This window comes from Ctenopharyngodon idella, chromosome 4, assembly GCF_019924925.1.
Source record: "Ctenopharyngodon idella isolate HZGC_01 chromosome 4, HZGC01, whole genome shotgun sequence".
NCBI classification, from domain to species: domain Eukaryota; kingdom Metazoa; phylum Chordata; class Actinopteri; order Cypriniformes; family Xenocyprididae; genus Ctenopharyngodon; species Ctenopharyngodon idella.
This window is the reverse complement of record NC_067223.1, coordinates 3,259,465-3,285,840: the sequence shown is the minus strand read 5'-3', so window position 1 is coordinate 3,285,840 and position 26,376 is coordinate 3,259,465. Positions and strand designations below refer to the sequence as shown.

The window sequence follows — 26,376 nt, the reverse complement described above, 5'->3', positions numbered from 1 at the left end:
AATACTGAATGCACTTTTAAATAATGCTGATTATAATTCTAATTAATTTGAAATCATACAGACGGATAGAGAGACTCACTCAATGAAGTACACTTCTCCTTTTTCAGTGTAAGCCATCTCCCAGTTATCTGGCAGAGGACCCAGCTCGTCATTCTCGTCCGGTTTGGGAGGCGATTTTGGTGGTTCTGTCTCTTCTTTAGGGGCATCTGTGGAGGTCTCGGAGGGGCATGTGGTGGGCATCTCTCCTGAGGCGTCCGTACTCTTGTCTTCATGTTCACTGGACTCTAGAAAATGCAAGAAATTTTGTAAAAATACACTGTAAAAAACAATTGTTGGTTTAACTTAAAAGGTTACCTGGTTGCCTTAAAATTTTGAGTTCATTGAAATTAAAAATTTGAGTTAATTCAATGAAGACAATTGGTTTAATCAACAGAAACTCAAAATATTATGTTATCTGAACTGCATTAATTATCTAAGTTGATTTGACAAAAGAAAAAATGTTCTGATAACAAATCATGAAAATATTTTTTTTTACAGTGTAGCTTTTAACAGAAGAAAAATCTAAAAACAGTAAATATATTGCAAAACGGTTTAAACTAAATCTATAACCTTTTAACAACAGCAACAGCAGAAATACATCTCTGATTCAAACACCTTTATCAATTAAAAATAACCAGACTATAGAAGCGTATAAAAATGATGAACATTGTAATAAAATTCAACAGAATAATCACCAAGTGGAGCTATGCTTATAAAAAGAAAACTGTCAAATTTACAAGAATCCAATATTCCTAAAGACGTCTCCAACTTTTAACAGCACGGCTGGTGAAACTCTGAGTCTAAGACTACAGAGAAAACCGGTGAATGTGAGTGAGACAGACAGAGAAAATATTTATAAGAGAGAGAGAGAGATGTAACTGAGATTTGGAGTTTCTGAGAGAATTGAAAAGCAGGTCACTGTAAGAGAAGCATGTTAGAAAGAGAAAACAGAAGACTGTAAGAAATGATGGAAGAACAGACAGAGATGGAGTTAGTTGGACTGAGACGGTGAAATAAGAGTGGAGTGATTAAAATGGAGTCTGTGGTGAGAAAGCGAGAGAATAAAAAAACAGAAAGAGAACTGAACGTGTCCTAGTTTGAGTTATGGAGGTTGGAGGTCCCAATGGAGAGGCGCAAAAGACAGATCGAGGGGAAGAGAGAGGGAGAGACGAAAGAAAAAGACACCGAATCCCAAAACATTCACCAGTACTGATGTTTTAATCAACTGAGAAATGAGAGGACAGCTTCACTCAATCATACACACACACACACTGAGACACACAGACACACACACACATACACACAACCTTGTGAGCTGCCTATCTAGACGGCATTTAAAGGCATCAAAGGCGCAGCATCCAGAGTAAAGTCTTTTGTCACATTTGGTGAATGAATTGAGAACATTTTACAGACATATAGTAATCATATATTTGTTTTATATACTGTAAATCCCGAAACAGTACTTCTAAGAAAAATAGTAAATATTCTTATCTCATAATATCCTCATGCGTCTCTTCAGAGATTTCATCAACGTCTCAAATTGTGCTCAGATCTTGCAAGATACCAAACATGCAATGAAAAGTCAGATATTTCAATATGAACTCAAACATTTCACATAAAATCCCAAGACCAAATTATCTGAGCTATCCAAATTAATATTCTACATCTATTATATACTCTTACTTGCTGTCAAAAATTGTCTTGTTTCTATTTCCCAAAGATTTTACTGAATCATTGAGAACTCCATTAAAGTCAACATTAAACATCTTTCGCTAACTATTTTATGTACTTAATGTTATGTATTTCTGATTAAACAAGAAAATTATATATTTAACAATATTTAACAAGAAAAAATTGGGGAAAATGGTGGGAATTAATTTACTTGACTAAGACATGGAGGCCGAAGGGTAAGTTCACCCAAAAATTAACATTCTGTCATCTTTTACTCACCCTCATGACTTCATGTTGTTCTAAACTCAAAAGACTTTCGTTTATCGTCGAAACACAAATGAAAATTAAATGTTAAAGCTCAACCATACATGCCTGAGGCAAGAGAACCAATGAGGTTTGTTCTCGAATGCGAAGCGAGTCCAGTTGAGGTTCCAATTACAATATTTGATGTGCTCTACGTATGTGCGTTGATCAAAGTTTCTAAGTGAATAAAAGCCTAAATTAAATCAGTTAATCATATAAAGCAGAAGACCTGGATTAACTTTATGTCTTAATTAACTTTTTTCGTCAAAGTTTTGGTGAAATGGACTTTCAATGGAGGGAAAGAAATCTGTATGGTTTCATTAAAAATATCTTCATTTGTGTTTTGAGAATAAACTAATGTCTTATGGGCTTGGATGGCATTAGGTTGAGTAAATGACAACAGATCGCATTAATAATAGATTGAAAACAGATAAATGATAACATTTTTATTTTTGAGTGAACTAACCCTTTAAAGGGTTAGTTCACCCAAAAATGAAATTTTCTGTCATTAATTACTCACCCTCATGTCGTTCCACACCCGTAAGACCTTTGTTCATCTTCAGAACACAAATTAAGATATTTTTGATAAAATCCGATGGCTCAGTGAGGCCTCCATTGCCAGCAAGATAATTAACACTTTCAGATGCCCAGAAAGCAACTAAAGACATATTTAAAACAGTTCATGTGACTACAGTGGTTCAACTTTAATGTTATGAAGCGACGAGAATACTTTTTGTGCGCCAAAAAAACAAAATAACGACTTTATTCAACAATATCTAGTGATGGGCGATTTCAAAACACTGAACTTCGAAGCTTTATGAATCTTTTGTTTCAAATCAGTGGCTCGGAGCGTGTATCAAACTGCCAAAGTCACGCCCTCCAGTGGTGAACCACTGAAATTTCGAAACACTTATGAAGTAACGAAGCCTCGTTTACTGAAATCACGTGACTTTGGCAGTTTGATACGCGCTCTGAACTACTGATTCAAAACAAAAGATTCGTAAAGCTTTGAAGCTTCATGAAGCAGTGTTTTGAAATCGCCCATCACTAGATATTGTTGAATAAAGTCGTTATTTTGTTTTTTTTGCCGCACAAAAAGTATTCTTTTCACTTTATAACATTAAGGTTGAACCACTGTAGTCACATGAACTGTTTTAAATACATCTTTAGTAGCTTTCTGGGCACTGAAAGTGTTAATTACCATGCTGGCAAAGCAGGCCTCACTGAGCCATCGGATTTTATCAAAAATATCTTTATTTGTGTTCCGAAGATGAACGAAGGTCTTATAGGTGTGAAACGACAAGGGTGAGTAATTAATGACAGGATTTTCATTTTTGGGTGAACTAACCCTTTAAGGTCACCCACTTATTTTTCAAATGTCATTATTGCCATAAACTTTATTATATTAGCATTAGCCAACATTAAATTACTTTGTTTAATACTGGTAAGATTTTAGAAAACCTTTTTGTTTTTGAAGGGATGCAAGTTATTACAATTTTGATGAAAGATGTTCCTCTTTCAAATAACATGGATGGATGAATCATGCACAATAAGGCCAGGAACTTGTATTAAGTAAGTAAATAGGGTCAATTTTGATTTCATGTTGAATTTAAGTGCACCGAGCTACAAAAAGAGCTCTGAGCAATATATATTCCTCTGGCATTTTTTATATTACTGGATGTCAACAATACTCTCACTGTGTTAGATTCTAAATCACCATGTCATGGTGGTGTATTAGAGCCAGAACAATACAAAAGGTTTTTTTTTCAGTACATCCAGACTCGATGCACGTTTCCGCCCCGCAGTGCCGCTCTTATGAAGCGAAAAACAGGCAATGTGTGATAACATGCTGGCATGACAGTTGCTAGGCTATTGCCCTGACAACAGTGGTTACTATGAGGTAATTTAGAGTGGAGGCGGTTGCTATGATACATGATGCACCCAGTGACCCCACGGTAATCATCTCTACTCTAGTAACCCTGATCTGAGGTCACAGCAGTAACTGAATTTACTACACCGGTGAGCCCGTACATGACAAAATGGCATGAAAGATCTCCCTTCTTCTTAAATTGATTGAGAGCTCCTCACCTGGGGTGATGGCCATTCCATTGCCATTGATGACGGGCCTCTCCTCCTCTTCCTCCTCAGGTGGCTCGATGCCAGCCTTCTCCATATTGCTGACGGACTTGTTACGTCTGCGTTTGCCCTGTGATCTGGGTGTGGCGCCTGGCAACAGCTGCTCAGCTACATTCAGCAGCAGTGGGCTGGGCTCTGCCGGGGGCTTCGGGGTGCCGTAATAGTTATCTGCAACCAATCAGACATTTGGTGTATAATTAACATTTCAATTAAGTTTATAATCAATCAATTAATCAATCAATCAATCAATCTATAGAAAGTTCAAAAGAACAGCAATTATCAATAAATGTACAATTAATATACATATAAATGCATAGACACAGTATTGTAATGTTTAAATACAATTTAATTAAATAACACAATTTTTTTTTTAAAGGATTAGTTTACTTTACAATGAAAATTATCCCAAGCTTTACTCACCCCCAAGCCATCCTAGGTGTATATGACTTTCTTCTTTCTGATGAACACAATCTGAGGTATATTAATAAATATCCTGACGCATCTGAGCTTTATAATGGCAGTGAGCGATACCAATGAGTATGAGCTGAAGAAAGTGTTTCCATCCACATCCATCCATCATAAACATACTCCACACGGCTCCGGGAGGGTTCATAAAGTCCTTCTGAAGCGCAGCGATGTATTTGTGTAAAAAAAAATACATATATCTAAAATATCCATATTTAACAAGTTATGAAGTAAAATATCTATCTTCCACCAGACCGCCTTCCGTATTCAACTTATGAAGAAAGTGTAAAACTCTCGCAGTTCAAAAAGCTCACGGTACGTCCTACACCTTCCCTATTCAACTTACGGAAAAAGCTTAACTGAGGCAACGTCAGTTTACACTTTCTTCCTAAGTTGAATACGGAAGGCGGTCTGGTGGAAGCTAGATATTTTACTTCATAACTTGTTAAATATGTTTTTTTTTTTTTTTTTTTACACAAACGCATTGCTTCACTTCAGAAGGCCTTTATTAACCCCCCGGAGCAGTGTGGAGTACGTTTATGATGGATGGATGTGGATGGAGACACTTTCTTCAGCTCATACTCATTGGTAACGCTCACTGCCATTATAAAGCTCGGATGCATCAGGATATTTATTAATATATCTCAAATTGTGTTCATCAGAAAGAAGAAAATCATACACACCTAGGATGGCTTGAGGGTGAGTAAAGCTTGGGGTAATTTTCATTTTAAAGTGAACTAATCCTTTAACTGTGAACATGAACGTAAAAGCAAACTTTGGAATCAAAGAAACAAATGGTTAAGCTAACATTAAGGTGTTAATTGAATCACTTTTAATAATTAATTTTATTTAATAGTAATTTAATAGGGACATGCCCCTGCCGTCAATACCCTAATCTACACACATATTAGTAATTATAATTAGCTTTATATAAAAATATGTCTGTGGTATATACTCATTTAGATGACTAAGTAAATGTGAGTGATGTGTTTGTGATATCTGTGTTTTTTGCATTGCTCGGTCAGTGAAAATCATGTCTCTGCAAACAAACCAAAAACCCACAAAAGTCCAGCAGGACATTAACCAGGACTCCGACACCTGTACAACATCACACACAAACTGTTGCTCAAACGATGAGTGTGTGAGCGAGTGCTGTTCTATGTTTACAGACTCAGTAATAGTGCCATGGCTCCCCTGGGATGAACAGGCTCTTGAGGAGAGCAGGGCATCTGGTTGAGTGTGCCTTCAATTCTCCCTGGGTCACTACCTGACATGATGCTACAGCGCACAACAGCTGTAACTCATAAATATGGATTTAAAAAAATAACAATAGAATAAAGCATGAATAAAGCACAAATGTAAGTGTTTCTTTGTATCTAAGTTGATCAAGTCTGAAATACTTGATTCTGAAAACCATATATCAGAAGTTTAAACTATTATGGCTTTAAAACGCATGCAAATAATTAACTTTCATGATGACAAAGAACTGCAATGTCACATGAACATGGCCTCCGTGATGGAGATGATAATCAAAACAAAACAGATGTTTTTTTTTTTTTTTAAAGTTATATTTATGGGCTTTTATTCAGAGAGCAGACAGGAAAGCATTGGGCGGAGAGAGGGGGGCAGGATTGGCAAAGGACCCCGAGACGGGAATCGAACATGGGTCGCCGTGACCACATTTGCGCCACATGTCAGCGCACTAACCACTAGACCATCGGCACTGACACCAAAACAGATGTTTTGTTAGTTTTTTTGCAGAGTATCCGAGGCACGAGTTGTACAGGCTCTGCCCACTTCTGGAAAGGGGGGTGGGAAGCAGCAGCTCATTTGCATTTAAAGACACGCACAAAAACAGATTTTTTTTTGCTTTCACTCAAAATGAGCATTTACAACATGGTATAATAAATTATCTGTGGGGTATTTTTGGCTGAAACTTCACAGACACATTCTGGGGACACCTGAGACTTATATTACATCTTGTAAAAGGGGCATAATAGGTCCCCTTTAAAGCCGAACTGAGAAAGTGTCTGTGCCAGTCACAATCTTTAAAACATGATCAAAATCAAAATCACCATTATGAACACTGAGGAAGAATTAATGTGAAAAAACAGAGTATACAGAGAAGAGTTGCTCTATTTCACAAATAGAGATTCTCTTCTGTCCCTTTCAGTCACAGAGTCAACTCAGAGGAAAGAAGTGGATATGGACCGAAAGAGAGAGGGGGGGACATAGATATTTATTCAAGGGATGGAGTTGTTGGACTTTTGAAGTGAAGAAAGGCTAAGCTCACAACACCCTAGAGAATCAGATTCCCTTTAGGTTATTTTTTATATCATGCTGTGAATTAACTAGATTTACTGCCAATCAGATAATTTCCCAAGATCCGTTCTCTCTTATTCACAGAGGGTCTCGAAAAAACAAATATTACAAAACAAATTGTGAATAAATCAGCATTGCCATCCCATAAGCTGACGGAAATGAATTTCATTTGTCACTTTCAGGGAAACTGTCACATAATAGAAATGGAAATAGAAGTTGTAGCCACTGGGGATGCCACTGTGGCTCATTATTAATTGTAATAAATTACTTGCATTTTAGAGCACACAAACAAAATGCTCTGATGAACTTCATGTTTGCTAGCAATCAGCAGCAGATCCCTTCCGTCTGGGAGCGAGAGCTCGTCAAACAGTTCTAGGAGGTAATAGTAGTCAATCATTTTGATGACAGGCTCCAGCATTTCAGAATGTCCAGAGCAAGATGTTTTCTTTTGTTCTCTGAGAGAATTATTCAGTCATATACCTTTGTTGAGGCAGAGTCAAATCCAAGAATTGTTTCCATTGCAGTTTATGCAAATGTTCTTACTGAATAAAAACATGTATCTATCCAAAGTGAGTTTTGAACATTTTTGTTTCAATCTAACATGTGTTAGTCTAAAAAATGTTTGTTTCAATCTAACATTTTTATGCAGCATCCCAAAACTTGGATAGAAACCCAGCTACTGATATTTTGATCTGGTACAGTTTCCTCCTTCAATGAAAATCTATGGAATTTTTTAGCTGACCTTATTGCTCGCCATGTTAAAAAACGCTTAGAGAAGTAATAGCACACTTCACCTCAAGAAACTCCATGATTTGAGGTATCACTCATGTCCGTAGCATATTGAGTTTAATACTTAGCTAGTGGTTGGTTAGTTAGGTTAGGGCTTGCTCAAATCCCTAATCCTAGCAACGAGATATTGGGACAAAAACTATAACTTGATATGTGATTGTGCAACTCGGCCAACTTACCTTCATAAGTTCCACTTTCCAGCAAAGCTCCACTTTTCTCCAATTCCACAAACCGCTCTACGGTCACAAAGTTGTAGTCTACTCCCGGAACCTCTCCTTCTTTAGGCTGCCTGGTTGTACCTACAGAGAAAAGAGAGAGGCGGGAGTTAGTTCAGGTCAGCGAGCCCCCTAAGGGTTTGAGCCATGGGCTTAATCAGCAGCTAGAAAACTCATCCAACAAAAAAAAGGTTTTTATAGCGAAGCTCAACATGAGCCAAACAGAACAGGTGCCCGAGTAACTGGTTCACTTAATTTTTACACAGAGTGCCACATATGCTGTCTGACAGTCTGTCAGAGACACAAAAAGACAACAGGGAAGGAAGAAAAACAAAATATGAGGGTTTTGAGGTTCTAAGGTGAAAAAAATGATGCAACCTTGTCCATACAAAAGGAAACATACAAGCCTTGAAAAATGTAGCTTTTCCAAAATCTAAAGAATTTATCATTATGCATCACAGTATTATTTTGTTGACAAAAGTAAAGACATTTATAATGTTACAAAAGATTTCTATTCCAAATAAATGCTGTTCAATGGAATTTTTTATTCTGAAAATAAAATCTCAGTTTCCACAAGGAATAAATTTTAACCCCTTGCTGCTGAAAATTCAATGTATAAATAATAAATTACATTTTAAATTGTTTTGTATTTTTGATGCAGCCTTGATGAACATAAACTTCTTTGAGGAACTTTTGACTCGCCTAACCCTAACCCTAACCCTAACCCAGACTTTCAAAATTTGCAGTCAAGTCTTATAACAAAATATGCTCTAGTGACATTTATCATGCAGCATAACCAAAACACTGTTTGGCAGCTGTTTAACCCTTGTTTTGGAGAATTCTGTTAAGTCTAGAAGATACATCTACAAATCTTTGTGAAACTAGAATACTACAAACAGCTTAAACTAGTGTAACGCTTTGGTGAGAGGAACACACAATGTTTAAAGGAATAGTTCACCCAAAAATGATTCCACCCTCAAGCCATCCTAGGTGTATATGACTTAACTTCTTTCAGACTAACTTCTTTTCATACGTATGGCTGTCGCGCCAGAAGCTCGTTATTTTACTTTATAAAGTTTTAAATAAGGATATTTGTCTTAAACGAACGCATCGATTTGCTTCGGAAGGCCTTTGTTAACCCCCTGGAGTCGTATGGATTAATTTTTTTTTATGGATGGATGCATTTTTTGTCTTCAAAATTTAGGCTGCCATTCGCAACCATTATAAACCTTGGAGGACTAAGGATATTTTTAAATATATCTCTGATCGTGTTCGTCTGAAAGAAGAAAATACACCTAGGATGGTTTGAGGGTGAGTAAATCATGGGATAATTTAAATTTTTGGGTGAACTAACCCTTTAATAGCAAACTCGGGTAGAAGACACCATACAAATACACAAGCTAAATGAGGGAACTAAACAGGAACAGCTGGATAAAGATTAACTAATCAGAAACCATTGCAACTAATGAGAACTGATACAGACATGACAGAAAATGAACTAAACAGAACATACACGTGACATAGGGTTTCTAAATTCAGTTTATGGAGTGTAGCTATACCCTGCCCCAACACACCTGCCTAGAAGTCTATAGCATTCCAAAAGACCTTTATCACCTGGTTAAGGTGTATTTAATTTGGGTTGGCGCTAAACTTCGCAGAATGTTGATCCTCCAGGAGAATACCTGGGCACACCTAAACTAGCCTCAGATACGCTGCGTCTTAGCTAGCCACCAAGCTGGTTGGTCTGATTTGCTAATATAATTTTAAAGGGGTTTATGTGTTTGTTACTCAGGCTAGGATACCAGCTGACTGACCAGCTGAACACCAGCTTGGTCAGGCTAGGATACCAGCTAAACATGCCTATTCCAGCTAAAAATAAAGTGTGTGGTGGTAAAATTTTTCGATTTTTACAACCTTTAAATGCTAACAATTTCCAAGCTACTGAAAAAGAAATAAACACAAACAACCCCTCGAGTTTACAATGAGAACAGTTTAAAGTGTATGTACATGTAGCAAGGGGTTAAAATGGTAAACTGAAGTGTTAATGTATTCCTGCGTCCTGGATATAGCAGAGCAGTAATTAGCCAGCGAGGAGCTCCAGAGTTTGTGCTAATTGCTGCTAGCTGAGAAAGCACTGGGGTATTTCTAAACTCTGCATGTTAAGGCAGCTCACTGCAGGAATGCCAACAGTAAACACCTGACTCCAGGGTCAATGACATGACACTCATTCTTTTTTAGTCTGGATCTTTTAATTTATTCAAAAACACATTAAAATGCAGTTTAAACTTATAATGGTTTGAATACATCTTTTCTGTGATAACAATTTTTTACTGTCTAAATTGAAATTCATTTTGATATTGTGTTAGGGGCATAAAGTAAAAAAAAAAATGTCAGGGTGGTACAACGTGATTTTCCTTTACATAGGAAAACCACATGTAAAAGTTTAACATATTCTTTATTAAAAGGTCAACAAGTGTCTTAAAATATCAGATAAATTAACCTTTTTATGACAAGGTAAGGTTAGTTTAGACTGTAAAATATCACATGGTGTGATGCCCCCAAAACTGAATGATATTTTTGAATTAATCATTCAAGATAGGGATGCACCGATATGAAAATTTTGGCCGATACCAATAACCGATAATTCTTTGTATTTAAAAGCCGATAACTGATATATTGGCCGATAAATCTAATTCAAATTTTTTATATAATTTTTGAGAGCCTGATTACAAAAACACAAGTCTCACCATTGAAATCCATGTCCCAAGCACAAAATTATAATGTTCTTCTCATTATATGTATTCTCATATTATGTAGCCAATATGACAGACTTGGCTGTACGTTGCACTTTTTGAAGTGATTTCAATCATATTTCAAGCAATTCAAAACCATAATGGCGGACAGTGTGCATCTTAAGTGTCTCAGCTGAAGGAAATAACCCATTATTTATCAGCTTTAACATATCGGCCAAATTTTCTTATCGGGCTGATAACGATAACATTAAAAATAAACATATATCAGCCGATACCGATATGGTGGCCGATATATCGTGCATCCCTAATTCGAGATACATGTAAACATAGAAAAATGAGAACAATTTGTCATTACATTTTTATGGTCACCACATGACAACATTAGATAATATTAAATTAAATTAATTACATTTAAACTTTTTGAAAATGATACAAAAGCTTTTCAAAACCATATGGAAGTATTTTTTGGACACATTAATACCTTAATAACTCAAATGACCTGCATACTCACCCCTTCCCATAACTGAAGTACCGCACAAACAATATTAGAAGCAAACAACACAGAAAATTATCCAAATACTGGCAGATGTGAAACGGTTATACTCTCATCCATTACCTGACCTACCAACTGCCAGTTCACGGCAATCAAAATTCAACTAAGGCAGTTTAAAAACCACATCTGACAGCAGAGATTCGCACTCCTCTGAGACGGTGGCATCAAGTGTTGCAGAGAATCCCAACAGGAGCCCCGCACGGTCATCAAGTTGTCACCAGTGTTTGAAACTCACATCATCTCTCATCATCTATCAGTCAATAGCTACACAAAGACAACAAGCCCCAGAGCCTGGTGTCTTTCCACCATGATAACCTATCATTCAGAGTTATGATGGGCATGCTAATGACAGTTCACAGGAAATAGGGGCAAAAGGAACGTCTCCAGTCTAGGGACCTGTGTCTACGCGGGGCCAAACCTTGTCAGAAGACTGCGCAAGACGTCGTGCCTCATCACGACAACTAGAATATCTCACAATACCGCAGACTACCCAAGCGTGTAATAACATAATGAAAAGAAAATGAATCCACTACGACCATTAAATCGCTTGCCAACATTGTCTTAAAGCTCAATTTGTTGATAAATCATACTTTAAATGAGAAAAGCAAATTGCTGGGAGATGGATCGATCTCCACGCCAGTGATTTCTTCTCGAGTGAGGCAGCTACTTTGGCAGAAAGGCTTTGTTGACGAGATGCGCATCAATCTGTTTATCTTGAGCCGATACAAACTGTAGCTAGATGCTAACCAAAAACACAACACTTCACACTGGCTTTCCAGAGAAAGGCAGACATCGTTGGTGACTGTTGGCTGTGAATGTCACGTTGCAAAGATGTTTTTCATTAATACTTGGTCAGTTTTGAATGGAGAAGACAGTAATGTACAATATCTAGCATCAGAGAATAACGTGGACATGCTAAGTCTGATTCACACTGGGTCTCATTCACACTGTTAACACTAACGCTCAAAATAATTAATTGGTTTGAGTAGGACAAACTTCAATTAAACAAATGAGTTCAGTCAAATGAACTTTTATGAGTATTTAGCACTTTCATTTTCTTTCAAGTTCACAGAACCGATATATCTTAAATAAACTGAACTGTTTCATTGTTTTGAGTTTTATGAACTTATTTATTTTAATTTAGACAAACTTAAGTTTAACTGAAACTGGGTTGGGAATCTATTTCCCAGCATGCTTTGCCCACGGCACTCAAAAGGGAGAGTAAATGCTAAAATTAAGTGTTAATGTTTTTTGTGCAAGATTAATGTTAAGTGGGAGATTTAGTAGTGATTAATGTTTTGTTATGCTAATTTAAAAGAGTTTCTGTTAATGTGGGTTTTTGGAAAGTTACCATCATGGTAACAAGTGGTACATGCGGCTTGGTTTGAGAGCAAGTATGTTAAATTGTTGTATTATGTTATATTCATTCAGCATTCAGTGCTATACCATGCTATTGTTAACATGTTAGCAAATTAGCAAGTTAGCATTTTCTGAATTAGCTTGTTATAGCTAGCTAATTTTACACTAATAAATTGGGGTTACATGTTAATTTTAAGTTAAATGTGTACTTAAACTTTGAATTTCTTAACTTAAAAATTTTGAGGCAACTGATTGTCTCAATTTTTGTGAGTTTTGCCAACTTATTCGGGTTTACAGTGCACTGTTATACCCCTACTCTTTTCAAAGGACATCCTGGGATTTTTTAACGACCACAGAGAGTCAGGACCTCGGTTTAATGTCTCATCCGAAGAACGGTGTTTTTTGACAGTATACTGTCCCCATCACTTTACTGGTGTGTTAGGACCCAGACAGACCACAGGGTGAGCACCCCCTGCTGGCCTCACTAACACCTCTTCCACACTCTAAAAAAAATGGTGCTATATAGTACTAAAAGTGGTTCTTTGGCCCGTAATCATAGGGGAACCACTTTAAGTGTCGTATAGCACCAAATCTTGGTGCTTCAGTGGTTCTTCAGCAGTTCTTTGGGATAACTGAGGTGCTATATAGCACCACTACCGTATCCAGAACCTGTTAAGCCCCTGTATGGTTCTTCAGTGGTTCTTTGGGGTGGTTAAGGTGCTATATAGCACCACTGCCTTTCAAAGAACCTGTTAAGCCCCTTTAAAGGTTCTTTACGAGCCAAAGAACCACTGTTGGTGCTGTTTAGCACCATTTGACAAAGGTGCTGTAGAGCACCTTTAAAGATATGGTACTACATAGCACCAAAAGTGGTCCCCCTATGATTATGAGCCAAGAACCACTTTTAGTGCTATATAGCACTTTTTTTTTTTTTTTGAGTGCAGCAGCAACCTAGTTTTCCCAGGAGGTCTCCCATCCAGGTACTAACTTTCGTACAATTTTTTTTTTATTACGAAAAATGTAGGAACAACTGAAAAGTTGTTCACATATGTATAACATCACATACTCTTGGTAGCCTTATAAACATGTTAAGATGCAATACATATATTTACATATATTTTTAATCTTAAATACATTTCATTAGAAAAGAGCAAGTCTTTAGAGAGTGTTGTTTGTCTGCTGAGAATGGCTGTGTGGAAAGCCTTTATATGGAGATGATTTGGGCATGTTTTATGCCAATTGCTAACCTTGTGCATGTAGTCGCTCATTTAGAAAGCTCCAAATTCATTAACATTACAACAAAGCTACTTGTGTAAAAACTATGCAAACTCACATTTACATCCACAGAAAGATGTATTCACACTCGAGTAAAAATAGTAGGTACAGTACCCTTTAAAAAAAAATATATATATATATTTTTTTTTTTTTACCTTATTTATTTATTTATCCCTAAAGGGTGCATAATAGTACCTAAATAGTATATATTAGTATTTTGGAAAGGGTACCACCCCAGTGACAGCTTTTTTCTGAGAGTGTCTATGCTAATTTCAAAGTGGACCTTTGATGCTGGACAGCTACTGTATAATTAGCCATGCTATCCAGTTGGTGATGACAGTACTTTCTCAAGGGAGCACAGATGAATTACTCACATTTTAGAATGTAATTCATTTAGCACCATTTTGAGGTGTTTCCTCATAATGCTGAATTCTGGGTCATCTCATATTTATGAAGGCTGTGTTTTGCTAATGCTGTTCTAGCTGTCTAAATACTTCTGTCATGCTAATAGATTCGGTTGATATCTTCCATCCTTTTCACATGACTCCAAGGTTTCAACACACCTGCATCATGGAAGGAGGTTAGATAGGCAGAAAGAACACTGTAAACATGCTATCTACATTGAGCCACACAACTCAAAATGTCTAGATACATGCAAGATAGATATCTCTTGCATCTTGTGCAGATTTTTGAGCCACTTAATTACTACGTAAATTGCCCAGTACCGCTTCGCTCCATAGAGTTCAGTGCTTTGCATGTAATAGACAGATAATAGACATATATCATGGGATAATACTTAGGACAAACAATGCAAAATCCTATTTTATTAGTTTACTGAGATTCTCTCCAGAGTGTTTTTCTTAATCAAGCTTTTAACCAATTTACATCTAATTCAACTACAGTCGGGAAGCACTTTCCAGTTTACCAACCTCTAGAGGAAGAGAAAAAAGTGATTCTTTCCACATGAGCAATCCTGGGCTGCAGCAATCTGCAAAAAAGCACACAGCTTCTCAGGGCTGCAGACGGCTAGTTATTTGTCCTCAGTATCGCCCACTTTAAAGTGGCACCATCTTCCTGTGTACAAAATGTACCTCTATATCTCCTGCTGAGAAGAAGGGGGAAGGAATATACTATCTGGAAATAGTGTCTTTGCACATTTGCTCAAGCAAGGTAGAAAAAACGAAGAGAGGCGTGAAGGATTTGGGCTTGCCGTTTCTTTGAAAACATGGCGCGTGGGCTATGTTTTGGCATGGGTTTGCAGCCTCATAAGGCATGTAACAAGAACAGTATGTGCTTCATACTGTCTAGAAGGTCTTGATTTTCACTGCATGGACATGATAGCACATCCCTTGGGTAATTGTATTATATTATCCATAAACAACTAGTTCTCTCCAAAAATCTCAGTTAACGATGAATGCGTTGCAACAAATGCTGCTTTTGAAACAAGCAAATCTTATGGGAAAAATAATAAAAAATAATAAAGTTGAACTCAAATAATTTTAGGCCATTATATTTTAGAAGCTAGATATGGTACTTAAGGCTGGATATTTTGGAAAATTTTTATCAAGGTATTTCAGCTCAACCCATTTTGTATATAATTACAGTAGGCGCATTTTGCCGTTTCAATAGGGGCTTTTTGCAGTGTATTAAAAATGGCCAATCTGTAGCAATTTCCTGAATCAAGCATGTCTTGTTCTTGAAACAAGAGTTTCTTTTGAGCTTCAACTTTAAAGGGTTAGTTCACCCAAAAATGAAAATTCTGTCATTAATTACTCACCCTCATGTCGTTCCACACGTAACACCTTCGTTCATCTTCGGAACACAAATTAAGATATTTTTGATCAAATCCGATGGCTCAGAGAGGCCTGCATTGACAGCAAGTTAATTTAGACTTTCAAATGCCCAGAAAGGTACTAAAGATATATTTAAAACAGTTCATGTGACTACAGTGGTTCAACCCTAATGTAATGAAGCGACGAGAATACTTTTTGTGCACAAAAAAACAAACAAAGTGACTTTATTCAACGATATCTAGTGAAGGGTGATTCATGAACACTGCTTCCTGAAGCTTCAAAGCTTTACGAATCTTGTTTCGAATCAGTGGTTCGGAGCACGTATCAAATGATCCCAAACTGCCAAAGGCTTGGCACGAGGCTTTGTTACGTCATAAGTAAATTTTCAATGGTTCACGTGACTTTGGCAGTGATCCAAACCACTGATTTGAAACAAAAGATTTGTAAAGCTTTGAAGCTTCATGAAGCAGTGTTTTGAAATCATCCTTAACTAGATGTTGTTGAATAAAGTTTTTATTTTGTTTTTTTGGTGCACAAAAAGTATTCGCTTCATAACATTAAAGTTGAACCATTATAGTCACATGAACTGTTTTAAAAATGTTTTTAGTAGCTTTCTGGGCGCTTGAAAGTCTAAATTAACTTTTTGTCAATGCAGGCCTCACAAGCCATCGGATTTAATCAAAAATATCTTAATTTGTGTTCCGAAGATGAACGAAGGTCTTACGGGTGTGGAACGACATGAGGGTGAGTAATTAAAGACAGAATTTTCATTTCATTTCAAGAAGAAAAGAGAATTCAACTTGCGATGCTTGCATGAGCACCACAGCACAATGTGATGAAGCATGTGAGCTCACCGCTAAGCCACAGCTCCTGTTTGAATAAGTCATTTAACAACATGTTGAATTCAGTTCAATGTTTAATGCAGAGGAACATGTGCAAAGCATGCGCTGCATTTCCATTTGATGAAAGATATGAGATGCTTAGCTGGAAATCCATCACTTCTGGTGTTTCCTCTGTTGTCTTGTGCATGTGATTATCTTGCTCTGATCCAAGAGGATTACTGTTACTGTGTTAGTAGGCACCGAGCCATGCGAGAAGCCCGTACAGTCTTTGTGCTTGTTCTTCTAAAGAGCTGGTGTAGAATGGGGTTTGTGCAGCTTTCTGTGGCATGCTTCTGTTCTGTGGTCGGGTGCTATGAATCATCTTGGCAACCAAACCGAGGTCAGGATGGAGCACTAACCAAACCCAAAGGATGCCTCTGGACACTTCCTAATGCCTGCAATATGGACTCTGTCTCGTTTCCTTGAACTTGATTCCTAAGTCTCTCTGTCTGGTCTTGCTGGGAGATACAAGATTACCGTCACTTGATCTAAGGACCAGGCACTGCGATGTGACAGACTCTAAAGAAAGACTTTAGGCAACTTCTGTGCTAGCCCTCAAAGTCATGGCACATACAGTTGCTGTCCGAAAACATTAAGGAAAATCAGCCTTACAGCTGCCAAGGATCCCAATCCTGTCTTGCCCATGCATGAAAGCATCACTGCAAGTAATGCCTTGCAGAGAATGCGGCTTGTGATGAAAAAAGACGGTGACCTACTTCTTCTTTCTCCTGTTTATGAGACAATATGACAACATTGCACTGTGATTCATCAGGGGAAATTACAGCTTGTTATTAATGCTTTGCAAAAGGAACTGGCAATTGCAATCCGCAACCACCAACCCATTTACTCTGGAAAAGCAGCTTTATTCTGGCAAGATTCTGAGATATGGGATGTAATGGACTGTGGTGGTCTGATGAAGTGGAACAGCCAGGGAGAAAATACTAAAGAAAGTGAGGAGCATGCAGGCAATGGGAATGGTGGAGCAATGGAAAAGAAGCAGGAAACTGAGGAGGAGGCAATGGAAGGAGCCATCATAGACGCGCTTCCCAATGCAAAGATTTGTCCATGCTGCCTTCTATAATGGGATGGATGGATGGATGGAAAAATAAATCAAATGAAATATAAATTCTTTGAAAACAAGTTGTAAAATATTTAGCAATTTGCTTATCAAATAAATTTACCTTGTTTTAAATATATGACTATATTTAATTATTTAACTGGAAAACAAGACTAAGATACACTAGCATTCAAAAGTTTGGGGTCAGTGTAACTTTTGTCGCATACTGGCTTGACTTGATAATCCAGATTCAAGAGGCTTGAAGCAGATGACCGATGAAATCATATTTAATAAACACGAAGAAGAAATAACAAGAAATATCAGCATGAAACGTTAACACAAGACACTGAACAGAGATGACTGGGGGTTTAAAAACACTGGATAACAAGAGGCTAATGATAGACAGATGCAGGTGATTAGTTGACATGGAGATTAACCAGGGTATCTATGGAAACTAACAAGACAGCAATGCAAACCAGAGATGGTATTATTATTGGAAGATGTCAGGGTCTATGGCTCTACCACTGGAGAAAGTGTAACAGCTAACTTGGATCATGTGTGCCTTGATAAACAATCACGTTACAGCTTTAACGTCGTTAATTTCGTTCAGAGTTGTGCGACAGTCAAACACTGTTTGGGGATACCATAGAAATGAATGAGAAGTGTCGTAAACTGAATCCTACCTGTTACGCAATTGTCCATGACTTCTCTTATAAAACAGTATTTATTTCGGTGTAAACTCTAAAAATTAATCAATCCAAAACTTATGTTTAAAAGCAAACATGTTGAAGATTGCCAATTGTCTGCTGATTCATTAAATGATAAGCTATTTCCTCACAAAAGTGGTTTATTCAGTGCAGTGAAGCCTCTCCTCCATTGATAATCATTAAAAAAACAGTTTCTTGTCTCCTTCCCTGCGTACCGTAGTGTTAGCTAGTGTTACACTTTTTTTGGTTAAGGTTGCATGCTTGCCTTCAAGTGGCTTTGTGGGCTGAATCCCAAATGGCACACTTCTTTGCACTTTCAGTCTTGTGGACTTACAATGGCTGCCACGTGCTCGTCCATTAAGTCCACGAGACAGTAGGGTGTCCCATTCATTATTGCTCGTGAGCACCCCCTTTGCAGCCGCTATGCACACTTCAGCTGAGCCCGCAAGTTTGCGAGCTATGCAGGGGACTTTACCCGGCAGACAAAGCGGCATTACGTCATGAAAGTGCGGACTCAGAGGAAGACCGTGAGGGTTTAGGGTGCCATTTGGGATTCAGCCGTGGAAACACAGGAACTGAACATAGGCACAACAAGACAAAAGAATATCAAAATAAGAGTCACTGACAACAGAAGCACAGGGAATTAAGACAACACTTAAAGGCCGGTTTCACAGACAGGGCTTAGACTAAGCCAGGATTAGGCCTTAGTTCAATTAGGGCATTTAAGTAGCTTCTATAAATGTGCCTTAGGAAAAAACAAACAAACAAACAAAAAACATTACTGGTGTGCATCTTGACACAAAACAAAAGCACTGACACACTGACAGTGCAAGTTGTTTTCAGTTAAAAACATGAATTTTAGTCGGGGACAAGATTAAAGGGATAGTTCACCCAAAAATGAAAATTTGATGTTTATCTGCTTACCCCCAGGGCATTCAAGATGTAGGTGACTTTGTTTCTTCAGTAGAACACAAATGATGATTTTTAACTCCAACTGTTGCAGTCTGTCAGTCGTATAATGCATGTCAATGGGAACTCCATCTATAAGAGTCAAAAAAACATGCACAGACAAATTCAAATTAAAACCTGCAGCTCGTGACGACACATTGATGTCCTAAGACACGAAACAATCGGTTTGTGCGAGAAACCGAACAGTATTTATATCATTTTTTACCTCTAAGACACCACTATGTCCAACTGCGTTGCGCATCTGGTTGGTGAGGTCTGAACGCGTTGTGACAATGGAAGTGATGTCTCGCACTCATTGAAGTATAAGCGCGAGACATCACTTCCGTCATCAGAACGCGTTCAGACCTCACTAACCGGATGCGCAATGCAGTTAGACATAGTGTTGTTTTAGAGGTAAAAAATGATATAAATACTGTTCGGTTTCTCGCACAAACCGATCGCTTCGTGTCTTAGGACATCAATGTGTCGTCACGAGCTGCAGGGTTTAATTTGGATTTGTCTGTGCATGTTTTTTTGACTCTTATAGATTGTGTTGCCACTGACATGTATTATACGACTGACAGACGACAACGGTTGGAGTTAAAAATCATCATTTGTGTTCTACTGAAGAAACAAAGTCACCTACATCTTGGATGCCCTGGGGGTAAGCAGATAAACATCAATTTTTTTTATTTTTGGGTGAACTATCCCTTTAAGCCTTGTCTGTGAAACCAGGGGGAAGAAACTGACACTTAAAAATGAAGAAAAATGACAGTAAAGACGTTTATAATGTTACAAAAGATTTATCTTTCAAATAAATGTTGCTGTTCAAACTTGCTGTTAATTAAAGAATCATTAAAAATGATTCCATAATTTATTAAGCAGCACAACCATTTTCAACTAATAATATTAAAAACAAATGTTTCTTGAAGGATCCACGTGACACTAAAGACTGGAATAATGGCCATAGAAAATTGAGCTTTGCCATTACAGAAAAAAATAAAATGTTATTATTATATTAAATTTGTAAATTATATTAAAATAGAAAACTATTATTAAAATATAATAATATTTAATGATACTACTGTTTCATTGGTGAACATAAGACTCTTACTGACCCCAAACTCTTGAATGGTCGTGTAAGAATATCACGTTTTAAAGAAATGTATCCCCATAGAGAATACTCTTGTTAGAGTACCGTGTCATTAGCTTAGCAACATGTTACGTTTTCCTGTGTGCTTCACATAAGGTTTGTGATTTGTGCGCCATGCTATGGAGCCCCGGACATGACATGAAGGAAAAAAATAGTAGGCTAAATCGTGCACACGATTTATTAATTCGTTCCCTCAATTTACTAAAACGTGCGCACGATTTACTATTTCGTTCCCTCGATTTACTAAAACGTGCGCATGATTTAGTAAATCGAGGGAACGAATTAGCAAATCGTGCGCACTATTACATTTTTTTTCTTGCATGTCATGTGCGGGGGCTCCATACCATGCAGAGTTGCTGACTATAAATAGCGTTCTAAACCATTCACTTATAAGGTTCTGTTTCAGTTGAGTATAGATGTCTCTGTAGATAGTAGACAGCATAGAGGTTCACTATATTTTGGAACAGAGCTTGTGAGACCTGTCATTCATAGTGATACTCATCTCATTCCAATCAGCTGAGGTAATGTTTTCACAGTACTACCGTTCTGCCTGTCCTGTTTCAATTCGTAATCCATCTGTTATCACTGCGAGAGGCCGTGTCAGCGAGGTCTATTGTGTTCTTCCTAATCTGACCATTAGTCAATTAGGAAACGGCAAAGTCCTTATAATGCTGTGTACGAGGCTGGATTATCCCCGGATGCCGCTAGAAATAAAAACTAGGTGTCTGGTAATATGGGACCTTTGAGATGCACAGTGAACAATTTGCTTTCAATGCACTTTCCACACACTTCACCCAAGCAGAAAGGTATAGAGATGCTTTAAAGATCCACTATTATGGACCTGAGAAAACGACAATGATGAGCATTCAGTAAAAGACAAAAGTAAATAATTTACAACACCACTGGACCTAATATTGACCCCTGAGGCACACCGGTGGTTTTGTTTTCAACAAAGCTAGGAAATACAAACAAGATTAACAATGTGTTTGAGCTCTTTTAACTAGTAAGAAGCCACAAATCAGAAAAGTTCAAGGACGTGAGAACACTGTGCTTCACAGTGATTGATGGTGGACACGCAAGATTGATTTCAGAACCAGCAAATCGACCTGCTACCCTGTTGAAACGGTAACAACCCTGCCCTCCAAAGAAATCCATTATTAGCTACACCTCCAAGAAGGCTATTGACTCACTGGTATTATTAATGCCAGAGAGGAAGGAAGAAGTGAGAAAAGAAGGGAAAACATCACTGTGATACGTCACTGCCTATTTGTTAACATTTGTGCATTTAAAACCATATTATTTGTTCTGCCATAACAGATGCATTGATATTAATAACTCGCATGGATTTGTGGCTTTTACAAACACCCTCTACTATGACTGATAGCCTGAGGGGACTCTTGAAATGGGCGATGCAATCCCCTCAGTGGGTTATTCAGCGGATCTCAAAAGATGCTTACGCAGTAAACACATTTGAGACATAAGGAAATGACTGTGTCTCTTGGCCCCCTTATTTAGTCATCATACTCCTACACACTGTCCAATCAAACAAATCCAACATTTACTCAGTTGAATAAGAAGCATTTTCATGATAAAAGTTGAATAATAACTGTTTAAATATGTACTATGACAATCCCAGTTGGTTTTCAATACAGTTAGATGTGGAACTGAACCAGCAAACTTTGTACTAGCAGCCTATTCTTAACTATTACGCTATCACTAACTTATACACCCACACCAACTTTAAAACAGAAGGCAGAAACATACATGAAGACATTCAGCAGCTGTAATGCTATTTATATATACTTTATCTCACTTGGCTGACAGAATATACATCACAAACCTCACAGAAACAAAACAACAAGGGGTTTCACCCCCTCCAAAACCAAAGATCTGCTTTAAACAATCACAGAAGCAACAAAGTGAATTACAACAACCCTTTCTACCCAGGCAAAAGACTACATCTCAAAATGACTCTGACAAATTGTATGTAACCTTATGCAGGAACATCATGTTTTATTTCCATATAAAACACTCCTCTAGGTTCTGTGACATGCACAGCTTTTCTCCAAGCTTTCTGGTGATGGGTAGGGTGTTCCCTCCAATCGTATTTTTGATCTCTCATGCTTCATATCTCTCCCTCCCTTGTTTACCTTTTTGGATGACTAAAAAGCTTTGCTTTCCTCCCACTTCACAGGCATACAGGCATCTGAGCATTCACTCACAGCGTAGTGGCGGAAAAGAAGGATCAGCTTGGAAAAAAAATATGCAATTTGAAGAGCTTTGACAGCGAACACATTTCTGATCTTATCTGAGATGTAACCTCAACAATCTGTCTGACCCCCTTCCTTTAATCTCATGCCAACCGAGAGAGGGTGAGAAGGTGCAGTGGGCGTCCCAGGATGTTTCCGCCTGCTCATCTGTAGATGTGGAAAACAGCAGGCAAGGCAGTCAGGCAAGCAGCAGCAATACAGTAGATGTGTCATTCTATAAAATGGGTACCTTATATGAGTAAAAAATATTTTTAAGAATGAATAACTGATGGCAAATTCACTAAATATATTTAGCTAGACATTTTTTTTAAAAAAAACTTTTTTTTTTTTCCAACTACACTACAGTTCAAAAGTTTGGGTTTGTAAGATTTTTAAAATCTTCTCTTCAATGTTTTTAAAAAAAGAAGTCACCAAGGCTCCATTTATTTGATCAAAAAACAAACAAACAAACAAAAAACATTATTACACTTTAAAATAACTGTTATCTATTTTAATACATTATTTATTCCTGTGATGGCTACGCCGAATTTTCAGCATCATTAATTCAGTCTTCAATGTCACACGTTTCTTCAGAAATCATTCTCATATGCTGATTTGCTGCTCAAGAATCATTCATTATTGTCAATGTTGAAAATATGTGCTGCATAATATTTTTGTGAAAACCATGATACATTTTTTCAGGATTTTTTGAATAGAAATTTCAAGAGAACAGCATTTGTTTTGCATTTTTTTGCAAAATAAAATTTCCTTCTTTTAAATTTCTTTCAAAACTTTTGAATGGTAACGATACCTTTATTTTATTTTAGTATAATCTACAATTTTTTTTCTTTCATCCTGAAGATGCCTTTTTTAGTCCTTTTCCAACATTTCCTTGCTGTATTAGCAAATATGCACATTTTATTAAAAATGAAATATATGGAAATAAAAAGCTAGCATTTTTTCTTTATTATCTCTCTTTATATATTTAAGTTGATACGTATTATTAAAAAGGCTCCAGGTAATGCGTCAACCATATTTTTCCCTTTTTAAAGTAATAAACTACTTCATAAACTAAAGTATCAAGTTCTTCTGTCATCGTCCAAGAAGTGAACTCTTTAAAGGGTTAGTTCACCCAAAAATGAATTTTTTTGAAAGTACTCACCCTCGTGTTGTTCTAAACCCTTACTTTTTTTTTTTTTCATCTTCGGAACACAAATTAAAATGTCAATCCTGTTACCATGATTTTGTAACAATTGATCATTTAAAAGTGGATATTAGCAAAAAATTACAGCATTACATTTTCTTTCTAAAAAGATCATCTTGTAGTTTCATGACCTTTAACACAGGGCTTATAATCTGAAATTAAACTGTAAAACTTTAAGCCCTGTTACTGCAACCGCTACCTTTCTGAAAAGCATATTTATATCCCAGCAAATATTGTATATAATTTACCTTGAGATGGCACAAGTAGTTACTTAATAACTTAACATACAGTATTTATCCAATGGAATGCTTAAATGCTTGCACAAATTTCCTTTAAAAACCACCTTATCAAACTGGAAAAAGCACCATTTCCAAAAAATGACCCAGATGATGATGTGTCTCAGAGTGAGAGACCAGAAGAGAAAGGGATGAAAGACACAGAGAACACAGAGGGCTTGAGGGAGGGATGATGTCACAGTGTGTCATAGCCTCTGGGCATCAGAATGTGTTGAATGACTGTTGGCCTGATCCCAGATTAGATGCTTTGCTGTCAACCTAATCCTCTGTAAATATTACTGTTGCAAGACTGAGAGAGAGAGCTGTGTGACTCAATTTGTATCTATAGAAGCTAATAATGCACAAAGACTGGTCAGAGATATGAGATAACAAATCATATGGCCTCAGAAGACTTGGAATTCAAAGTATGAGTCATTTTGGATACTTTTATGGTACTTTATTGTGTCTTTTTTTAGAGCTTGACCTGCCAAAAAAACAAAATAACCACTTTATTCAACAATAACTAGTGATGAGCGATTTCAAAACACTGCTTCATGAAGCTTCGAAGCTTTACGAATCTTTTGTTTTCAATCAGTGGTTTGGAGCGTGTATGAAACTGCCAAAGTCATGTGATTTCAGTAAATGAGGCTTCGTTACGTCATAAGTGTTTAGAAATTTCAATGGTTCACCACTGGGGGCGTGACTTTGGCAGTTTGATACACATTCCGAACCACTGATTCGAAACAAAAGATTCATAAAGCTTCGAAGCTTCATGAAGCAGTGTTTTGAAATCGACCATCACTAGATATTGTTGAATAAAGTAATTATTTTGTTTTTTTGTATTCTCGTCGCTTCATAACATTAAGGTTGAACCACTGTACACACATGAACTGTTTTAAATATGTCTTTAGTCCCTTTCTGGGCATCTGAATGTGTTAATTGTCTTGCTGGCAATGGAGGCCTCACTGAGCCATCGGATTTTATCAAAAATATCTTAATTTGTGTTCCGAAGATGAACGAAGGTCTTACAGGTGTGGAATGACATGAGAGTGAGTAATTAATGACAGAAATTTGTGAACTAACCCTTTAAAACATGGGAAGGAATCATTAAAACATGCTGGCGTATTAGTAAGTCATGGGAATTAATTCATTTGTGGCCACGATATACCTTTTTTTCCCCCTTTATGCCATGTGGGGGGCTCCGTAACAACCTCATTATGCTTTCATTTCACTGCAAGCGCAGTGTGAACATTCTTCAAAATATCTCCTTTTGTGGTCCATGGAAGAAAGAAATGCCCACAGGTTACATAAATAAATGTTTCATGAATAAATAATTACAGAATTTTAACTTTTGGGTGATCTATTCCTTCAAAAACCAGGGTCAGTGATGATTCTCAATCAGGGACCACTAGAAGCCTTCAGCAAATTTCCAAGAAGGCCTAAAAATGACTTATATAATGACTGAAATAACAAGCATTAAAGTAAACTAAAACAACTAAAAATCAAAATATTTGTCCTGATAACGTCATATAAATTAATAGAATCTTATAACTCCATTGCTATTATATTACATATTTTATAAAAAAAATAAAGTTGTTCTTTTTATGCCAAGGTTGAAAATATTTCATCATGTAGAAATTGTGACAGAAAGGTCAAATATTAAGGAAATTACATCTCCAAATGGACGAAATGTTCAAACACTTGACCTCTTTTACTTCAAAAGTGACACTAAGCTGGGTTCTCTTGTGTATTTGCATCACTGAGCTTTACAGGCACAACCATGTCTGAGCATCTGAGGGAATTATTATTATATACGGGTTTGCATATGTTATTTTTTTGACCCACGGGAGCTCCGCACATGTTAGGAGGAAGCACATATTAAAATCAGAGGGAAGGTGCATGCATGCAGTGAGTGTTTGTACGCTATTATAAACAAAGACTTCATTGTCTCTTCCATTTATACGTTGTCATTTTCCCCCTCTTTCAGTTAATAGAGTCACCAATTACAGCTAAAGGCCGCCAGCCCTGCAGTCATATCCTCTCCTGAGATGATGGGAGGAGAAGAGATGAGTGGAGAGGATGGGCGGGGAGGTCGAGGGAAGAAACGAGAGAGTGAGAAGAAAAAACATTATTGAACACCACTGCAATCTAAGCCTCAAACGCTTCCAGAGAAAAAAAAAAAAAAAAGCTTTTCAGCATCTTCAATTATACATACCTCAACATATGGAG

The 26,376-nt window shown here is 37.2% G+C and overlaps 1 protein-coding gene across 15 annotated transcripts in view; it reads right to left on the bottom strand.

The window, feature by feature from the left end:
* magi2a (membrane associated guanylate kinase, WW and PDZ domain containing 2a) overlaps nt 1–26,376 on the bottom strand; it is a 238,717-nt gene that overhangs the window by 88,536 nt on the left and 123,805 nt on the right. For all 15 annotated transcript variants that reach the window (XM_051890872.1, XM_051890871.1, XM_051890874.1 and 12 more), the window contains exons 3-5: nt 7,905–8,024; nt 4,102–4,317; nt 80–284 (exon numbers count right to left, since the gene is read on the bottom strand). In XM_051890872.1, the coding sequence (XP_051746832.1) occupies nt 80–284; nt 4,102–4,317; nt 7,905–8,024 (541 nt within the window). The remainder of the gene's footprint in view (nt 1–79; nt 285–4,101; nt 4,318–7,904; nt 8,025–26,376) is intronic.